The 9404-nt window shown below is 46.9% G+C and overlaps 1 protein-coding gene across 1 annotated transcript in view; it reads right to left on the bottom strand.

The window, feature by feature from the left end:
- LOC124881795 (serine/threonine-protein kinase D3-like) overlaps nt 1–9404 on the bottom strand; it is a 43012-nt gene that overhangs the window by 18916 nt on the left and 14692 nt on the right. Inside the window, exons 3-5 of the mRNA XM_047387591.1 lie at nt 2087–2225; nt 554–685; nt 184–341 (exon numbers count right to left, since the gene is read on the bottom strand). Coding sequence (XP_047243547.1) covers nt 184–341; nt 554–685; nt 2087–2225 — 429 coding nt within the window. The remainder of the gene's footprint in view (nt 1–183; nt 342–553; nt 686–2086; nt 2226–9404) is intronic.

Here is a 9404-nt window from a genome sequence, read left to right as displayed (position 1 = left end):
AGATCACACTGGTTTCGGACTCCATCTCAATGAACTAGACAGAGTTAGACCTTTGTACTGTAGCTGTAGCTCTGAGCTGGAAAAGTGATCTGAGTTGCTTCAAACCACAACCACTCCACCAGGACGTGTTCATAATCAGAACCCTCCACGTGTCCTGGTTCCGGCTCAGTGCGGGGAACATACCTCTTCCTGCGGCACCGGGGGGAGCTCGGTGGAAGGGGGGCGAGCCACGGACATGGTGGGGCCCGGCAGAGACACGTTGGACAGCCGTCTCTTCCTGACCCCGCTGCAGTTGTTGGGGATCTTGAACGCACAGCGTTTGTGGTAGTTCAGCCCACATCCTGCAGAGGAGAAGAGCGAGAACATCTCAACCTGAGCTACTTTGATTAAGCTGGATCTTAAGAACTTATACTAGCCTGGTCCTAACCCGATCACCACCCGATCCCTCATCAGATCCTCACCTGATCTTCATCAGATCCTTCCCAGATTGTTGCCTGGTTGTCACCAGATCCATCATCGTCAGCTTTAAAATCTAGCAGGATCATCTCCTTACCTTCACATTTCAGGCCCTGTCTGACGAGACCCCACAGCATCTCGCCGCAGTCGTCGCAGAACGCCGGGGCTTTGTACGAGTGCACGTAGAGAGCGTGAGGCCGGATCTGGAAGTCCTCCTGCGTGGCGAGAGCTGAAACACAGAGCCAAACAGTCAGAGGGCCTGGAAAACATCAGAAGCATTCCGACCTGAGGATGAGAAAGAAACAATTTGAGTCCAGTTGGACTGTGGAACTGTGGCTATGAAAGGAGTTTAAATCCAAAAGGTTCTGAATGTTTCAGAACCATCATTACATTCTAAGCTGAACATTCTGTGGCAAAATCTGGAAAAATCCTCAAACGAAAACCGTGATTGTGGAAAAATTGGAAAAAGGGATCAAAATGATAACTGGGTCGGGTAAAGTCCAACTTTCTGTGCCCAGTTTAAATGTTGAATGATGGTTCTGATGGAAAGAATGGCTGAAATATAGAGGTCCAAACAGACCTGGGTTTATCACAGTATCATCTATGAGGAACATCTTGACGAACCACCAGGAAAGTCGATCAAATATTTGAGCCTTAAAAACGTTTCAAAAACTTCCAGAAAGTTTTTCTGATGAGTTTCCTGGAATCTCAAATTAAATGTGAAAATCGGATTAAACTCTGTCAGAAGCTTCGGGAGATGAAATGTTCCTGCGACAGTTTTGATGGGTTTCTAAGTGAGGTGCCTGAAACAGTTATCAGAATGAATCAGTTAGCTTTAACCTCAGACTGAGGGGAGAACCTAGAGCTTCATCCTGCAGCTCCAACTACACCTCCCCGATGTTTCAGTAAACTGCTGCTTCTTTGCATCATGATTCTTTCATGGATTTAAACAGCTTTCAGTCGCCAGTGAAGCTGATGGTTGCAAACAGGAAACACTGCGAAGCAGCTGGAGAACCTGCAGCAGAGCTCTGCAGCTCTCTGAAACTTTCTGGAGGAAGTGCTGCTGACTCTTTTTATCTTGCAGAGCGACTTAAAGCTGCTGCTGCTGCTTAGCAGATCAGGCCTCAGACCTGTTGACACGGAGCAGGAAGTGACATCATCATACAGAATGCTGTGGCTCAGAGCGGCAGCGGTGACCCTGCACCACCACTGCAGTTAAAGGAAATGAGGTCTGCGCTGAGCTCATCTTCACAGACGAGAGGAAGCAGCGATGAAACAGACAATAAGCAGTGAGCGGGTGAGGCCTGCAGAAGTCTGCTTTACTGTAACACCTCACACAGTCTGATCCAGAACACTGATCCAAATGATCCCAGAAAACCCAGACAGGAGTCATAAACACTGCTGCAAACTAACAAACTAATGCAGCATCAAGTTCTGGAAGTTGTATTGTAGTTGAGCTGTGTCCTCTCACTGGACCTTTTTGAAAACTGCAGCACTTTGAGCTCTCATAGTTTCAGATCTTCCAGCCTTCAACTAGAAGCTCTGAAAACATCTCAGGAGCTTCATGAAGAAACCCTGGAATGTTCCATGCTGGAGTCACCAGAACAGACACACTAAGGCACAGGAATACCTGAGAGCACCACCTCCACCAGGTCACCCTCCAGGATCTCCTCGGCTGACGTCAGACGCTGCAGGATGTTGTCCGAGCTTAGGTTGTGACGGAAGAGCAGGATCTTGTCGTACATTCCGAAAAATCCACATTCTGGGAACTGAGAAGGAAATGGATCAGATAAGCAGCTGGAAGTGGTTAAACTTTATACTGATGTTTAAAGTGGAGCAGGTGTGGCGATATCTTTACAAACTTTACATTCCTGAAGATTAACTATAGGAGCTGAACTCAGGAAAGACATGCAGCAGTCTGGACTGGAAGAGGTCGAAACCCGAATTAAAAAGGTTCAGATCTGCTGCCATGACAACCACCTGGGCTTCATCCAGTCAGGTATGAGCCAGGAATCAGCTGATTCCATGTTTCCCAGAGAGAGGAACAGAAACATACTGGTCTGCTGTGGATGGATAACCCTCCATTAAGCACCATTAACCAGGATGCACACACACACACACACACACACAAGGTTGGTGGTGAAAGCTTCATTAGTTTCCATCATTTCTGGTTTCATGCAGACCAGCTGAGGCATTAAACTCCATCCATCTAGAGGCAGACAGCTCCTCAACCCGAAGACAACATTCCACCTGTTGAGGACCGTGAAATGAAAACTCCCTCATCCAAGCTTCTTCTTCAACTCCAACCTGCAGCAGGATCCTGCGTGACGATGTGCCAAGCATGAGGACACAGCTCTTGCTTTGGGGACACAAGAACCGGTAAAGCATACCAACAACATCAGCACTGAGGTACATGTTCTTGAAAAAGCCTTCTCCAGATCCACAGATGTGGACTGGACAACCAAACTTCCCATTCAGAGACTCTGGGAGGACAAGGATGTGGTCCAAAATCAGGATAAAACCATATCTGCTAAATCTGAGGATCAGCTGGAGCTTTCTTTCCAACATTCCAGGCTATATGTTTCCAGGAAGCTGAGAAAGTCTGACCCAGGAATAAATGAAACAAACTCTCTGGTCCCTTTGAAGAGCTGGGATCACCACGCTGGTGATTTCTCTCTGCAGGGTCCAGTCAGTTTTCCACAAAGTGTTCATCATCTCAGGAAGAATCTGTCCTGGAAACCTGGAGACCTGCAGCTGGAAAGCTTCCTAATTAATGTAGCAACCTCTGCTATGGTGATGGACTAAGCTTCTCCTGAGTCCCTGGATACTTTCCCTGATCCTGACTCTAATGGTTCATCTCTGAACTCTCTGGGTTTCTGAGGGCTGCTGGTTCTGCTGCTGGTTGAACTTAAAGGATCTAAAAAATCACCTATCACCATTCTCCAAAATGGCAAGGACAGTTCCAACACAGATGGGTCCACTGGAACCAGACAGCATCCCTGAGCAACCTGGTAACAGTCAGGGGTTTCCGGGTCGGTTTATGGAACCATCTGGATCTGAAGAGCACCAGCACATATAAAAACTTTCCAGCTGCCATAAAACTCCTAATCCTTCGGGTCAGTCCTCTGCAGTGATGAAGCCAGCAGCTGGGAGCCCGTTTCCCTCTGCATCTGGCCCCCATTCCCACCTCAGCCAGGAACCAACAGGAAGTCTTTCAGAGCTTGTTCACCAAGCAAACAGGTTCTTCTCAGACCCTCAGATCAGTGTGGGTCCAACAGAACCACCAGAAAAAAACAACTGAGCAGCAGATTTACAAACAGGTTCAAAAATGACCTGGGCCATCAGAAAAAAAATAAAACCAGAACCAAACACATTTATTGCTGCAAGATCCAAACAGCAGAATCTAAAGAGCAATCAGAACCACAGTCTGAAGCACAGAACGGGTCAACATCTGTTTTAAACCATGTTTCCTTCCCCAGAACTTCTCAGCAGGATAAAGGTCCAGCTCTAACACCTCATGGGTTGAAATCTGACGCAATGTCCCTTCAAATGACTCTTCTTCACCTGATGATGAAGATGCAAATCATCCTCAGATGTCCAGGTTTGATCTGACCCGTCTAAAAGTTCGGAGTAGTTCCTGATGTTATCAGCTGGATGGAAACAAATCTGCTTCCTGCTTCTTATCGGACAAGTGATTTGGCTGTTTGCCCTGAACTCTGACTGCCAGGTGCACCAGGACATCCTTCTGTGTTAGTCATCAGGAGCAGAACCGAAAGATTTGAATAAATCCTGTTGGTGATAAAAAATAAAAAAAACAACTTCCTGCTGGAGATGGAAAACCATCAAGCAGGAAAATCAGGATGATCAGTGGGAAAAGTGTCTCCAGAACCTGTCCTCGGATCATCCTGAAGTCTGAGTTTAAATCTGCTCTGCTTCAAGTTTCATTGTTTCCATAGCAGCAGCAGCTGCAGGTCTGCATGATGTTCAGGTGAAATTAATTACAAACACAACAAAAAATTATATTTATCTCTAAACCTGATCAGTCCAAACTCACTCCACACGGACATGTTAGAACTGGACTTTATGTTCGGTGTTAAGGCGTTCAAACCAGCGACTTTAATAATTCTGTGTTCAACAAAATAAACGAGTCTGTTTTTTCCGCGCGGCCCCTGAACTGAGCGCAGCTGCTTTTATTAATGAGGAACAGAGTTCCTCCTGAGGGTGGGATCTGGACCCCTGCCGTTTACCTGCCGCCCTGTCTTTCAGGGTTTTTAACATTTTACTATTAAAAATCTGAAAAGTGCGTATTGCGTCCCGTTGAGTCAGACAATTGTATAACCTTGTTTGGCTGCAGGTCCAGCTTCACGTCTTCTGGGGTTCAACTACCAGCTTTGAACATCGCCACACGTTTATGCTCATACTTTGTACAACAGCCCAAGCTCAGTCGGATTGGATGAAGAACATCTGTAAACATCAGTTTTCAAGTGTTGACACAGATTATCAGTTGGAATTAGGTCTGGACTTTGACTAGGCCATTTTAACACATGAATATGCTTAGGTCTAAGCCATCCGTTGTATCTCTGGCTGTTTAGGGTGGTTGTTCTGCTGGTAGGTGACCTCCACCCCAGTCTCAGGTCTTCTGCAGCATCTAACTGGTTTTCTTCCAGGATTGTCTTGGATTTAGCTGCCTGCTGATGGTGGTCAGAGGGCTCGGTGGCGCCAGGTCTGTCAGTCTGCCCCAGGGCAGCTGTGGCTACAGTGTAGCTCACCACTGTGGATGGGTCGGTGAATGACTGGTTGTAGTGGGAAGATTTTTGTGGTCTTTGGTGACTTGATAAAGCGCTATACAAGGGCAGGCCATTTACCAACCCTGCTTTTAACTGAACCAGCACTTTCGTCCTGACCGGTCTGTTGTCTTCCTTGGTCTCCATGATGCTGGTTGTTATCTAAAGAACATCTGAGTCCAGAAACAGAACATCTGCAGTTAGACTCAGATTAAATCCCACACAGCTGGACTCTGGCTCCTGATTAGATGCCTTGGATGTGATTTTGGGGTGTCAAAGTAAAGGGGTGAAACATTTCCTCCCACTTCACAAATTTGCTCTACTTTGTGTTGGTCTGTCACTGAAGATCCAACAAAATACATTTAATTTGTAGAATTTTTCTCCAACTTTGACATGAATCCAAAGAATCGAGAACGTTTCTGGAGGACGGTGTTGCACAGGTTAAGATCAGGTCCAAAATCTGATGTTTTGGAGATGTTCCAACAGGATTTTATAACAAACAGCTGCTGGGACTGATGGACCAACTTCTAGGGTTTTATGGAGACAAGGAGTGCAGTTTGGAACGATAATCCAGGATTTTAGAAGATAAAACATGCTTTTAATGGCTGTTAGTTTGTTTCATAAGAGTATGTAATTAATGGATTAAAAACAGATTCTCTGATGTTCTGTTCATTCAGGAGCTGAGCTTTAAATCATTCACATAAACCTGCTTCAACAGAACTTTATCGGCTCCAGGTAGTGATCATTTTCCTTCTCTGAGCTTTAAGTGGAAAACATGAAGACAGGAGATTTTTTAGCTTTCCTCTCAGTCAAACTGTTCTTTAGACCAACAATAATGGATCCCACTGATTTGGGTTTGGTAAAAACAGGGTAAAAATGGGTCGATGGTGCTCCTGAACATCCAGCCGGAACCTAAACAACCTTTGTCAGATGACGTAGATGCCATCCCCCAACCGAGAGAAAAGTTTCTCTCATTAAGGAAGGTCGAATCTGGGATCAGCCTCAATCTGTTGGGAGACTTGATTCTTGTTTCCCAGAACCTTAAGTTTCATTCCTGAATCTGAACCTGAAAAGAACATCAGAACCACTCAAACAGCAGCTGGTAAAGGTTTGTTGGAGGGTTGAGAGACTATACAGCAACACTCACATGGCTCTATATCTCCCTGGACCTGAGGCACCACCTGTCCTTGGTTACCACGGTAACCAGCGGAGAGGAGAGGACCGTCTGTCACGTCTCCATGGTGACAAGGAGGGATGCTGCGGTGATGCTCAGATCCACAGAGAATCCACGGAGGAAACACGTTAAACTTGAGATGATCTGAAACTGGATCTTTACTCTTTGGCTTCTGCTGACAATAGTCTGCTTCTGGTCCCTGAACTAAAGTGAGCCCTGATCCAGATTAACCTGATTCAGAATCATCCGAATTAGAACTACGTTCAGGAAATGTCCCAGTTTTGGTCCCCCTACTAACCAAACCAGAACCATCTGCTCTAGCACAATCGGGCATAGAAGCATCAGAAAGGAAAAATTCTGTTCTGGCACCCAAACCAAATCTGATCCCGAACCTTATGTTTCAGAATCACCGGATCCAAAACCATTTGCAAGAAATCTTCAGGTTCTGTTCCCCAAACTAATGTGAGTACTGGTCCAAGACCACCTCTTACAGAACCATCTTCAGTAAATGTTCTGTTTCATGCCTCTTAACTAACGATCCAGAACTATCCGATCCAGAACTATTTCACAGTCATTTATTCCAGAACCACATTTTCCACAGACACTTGATCCAAAACCATAACCCAGGTACAAGAACAACTAAACCAGAATCACCTGATCCAGAACCATCTGCAGTTAAAGTTCCGTTTCATGTCTTTAAACCTGAGTACTTCCCAAAACCTGATCCAGAACTATATGTTCCACAATCATCAAATCCAGAACCACATATTCCAGAGACACTTGATTTGGAGGTGCTTGATCCAGAAGCAAAACCACCTGATCCAGAACCACTTTTTCAAGCCACCTTATCCAGAACCATTTATGCTAAATCTTCTGGTTCTGGTTTGTTCTGGAACTCTCTGAATTTTCCTCCAAACAGGAACAAACAGGAGACCAACCGACTCCAGCACCTGACCAACTACAAATCCGGCAACACCACCGTGATCTCTGGGGACACTTCACTGTCGGAGGAGCTTAACCACTTCTTCGCCCACTTTGAGGTTGAACCACCAGCACTGCAGTCTACACCCCTCAACAACCAGACCTTCACTGTGGAGACACAGGATGTGAGGAGAGTCTTGAGAGCAGTGAACCCGCGTAAAGCTGCTGGACCCGACGGGGTGACTGGGAGGGTGTTGAGGGACTGCGCAGACCATCTTTAACCAGTCCCTCTCCCAGTGCTCCATCCCACCTTGCCTGAAGTCCTCCACCATCGTCCCTCTGCCTAAACAGACTAACATCACCAGCCTGACTGACTACCGGCCAGTAGCACTCACGCCCATCGTCATGAAGTACTTCGAGAAACTGGTACAGGGTCATATCACTTCACACCTGCCCCCCACACTCGACCCCCACCAGTTTGCCTACAGGGCCAACCAGTCCACGGATGATGCCATCGCTCTGCACACCACGCTGACCCACGTGGAGCAGCGATGGAGCTACACGAGGCTGCTCTTCCTGGACTTCAGCTCGGCGTTCAACACCATCATCCCGAGCCGGCTGGTGAGCAAACTGGGACATCTGGGTCTCCCCAACAGCACCTGTAGTTGGATTATGGACTTTTTGACAGACCGCTCCCAGAGGGTGAGAGTAGGACACCACCTGTCCTCTCCATCGAGGACCAGCACGGGCTCTCCACAGGGCTGTGTGCTGAGCCCCCTGCTCTACACCCTCTACACCCACGACTGCACCCCCACCCACCCGAGCAACACCATCATCAAGTTCGCGGACGACACCACGGTGGTGGGGTTCATCTCAGGAGGGGATGAGACGGCTCACAGGGCAGAGGTGGAGCATCTGTCAGCATGGTGCATGGACAATAACCTGACTCTGAACACCTCCAAGTCAAAAGAGCTCATCGATGACTTTCAGAGATGTAAACAGGACACACAGCCCATCACCATCAACTGGGACAGGGTGGAGATGGTGCCAGACTTCAGGTTCCTGGGCACCCACATCACCAAGGATCTGACGTGGACTACCAACTCTACGGCGATCCTGAAGAAGGTGCAGTAGAGACTGTACTTCCTGAGGATTCTCAGGAAGAACAACCTGCGACCAGAGCTGCTGTTGTCCTTCTAACGCTGCTCTGTGGAGTCGGTGCTGAGCTGCGGCATCTTGCTGTGGTTCTCCAGCTGCACTGCAGCAGAGAGGAAGCAGCTCCCATGGGTCATCAACATCACCCAGAGACTGACTGGCTGCCCTAACCCCTCCCTGGTGGAGATTTACTCCACCCGCTACCTCAGGAGAGCCCGCAGCATCATCAGGGACTCCTCACAACCCGGTCACCATCTTTTTCAACTGCTCCCCTCTGGGAGGCGTTTCAGGGCAATAAGGACAAAAACAAACAGACTGAAAAACAGCTTTTATCCCAGAGTTGTTGTTGCCCTGAACGCCTCATGTACTCTGTAACAACTGTTACTATCAATAACGACATAAACAGTAAATATATTCCATGCAATTTCTTTTAACACTAAGTGCAATATGCTACCTCATGTGCAATACTGGAACAACCTGTAAATATTCTTGTACAGTCCTTTTTTATAACTTTTTATAACTTATAACTTTTTTAACTTTTTAATATTTATTTTCTTTAATTTGCACTACTTGGCTGCACTGTTTTGTTCTGTTTTTGGAAATTTTGTTGATGACAATGACAAATAAAGAATTCTGATTCTGAATGACTCTAGAACTTCTGCGGACGGACTTCCAGATGTTTGGACACACTGAAAACTCTGGAACTTGAGTCAGAACCTGTGCTGAACTGTTGACCTGTTTAGGGTGGACAGCTTCCCCCTCCAATGGTTCTGAACTGAATCTAAATGGACCGATGCCTTACAGATAAGTATCCACACTAATAACACACCAGTTTGGATAAAAATCTTCCAGGTGAGCGACTCAGCCCAGGATGGAGTGGGAATGTGGGGGTGGGGTGCCCTGCAGAGGAGGGG

The sequence above is a fragment of the Girardinichthys multiradiatus genome, chromosome 15 (assembly GCF_021462225.1).
Source record: "Girardinichthys multiradiatus isolate DD_20200921_A chromosome 15, DD_fGirMul_XY1, whole genome shotgun sequence".
Lineage (NCBI taxonomy): Eukaryota > Metazoa > Chordata > Actinopteri > Cyprinodontiformes > Goodeidae > Girardinichthys > Girardinichthys multiradiatus.
This window is presented reverse-complemented; position numbering and strand designations above follow the sequence as displayed.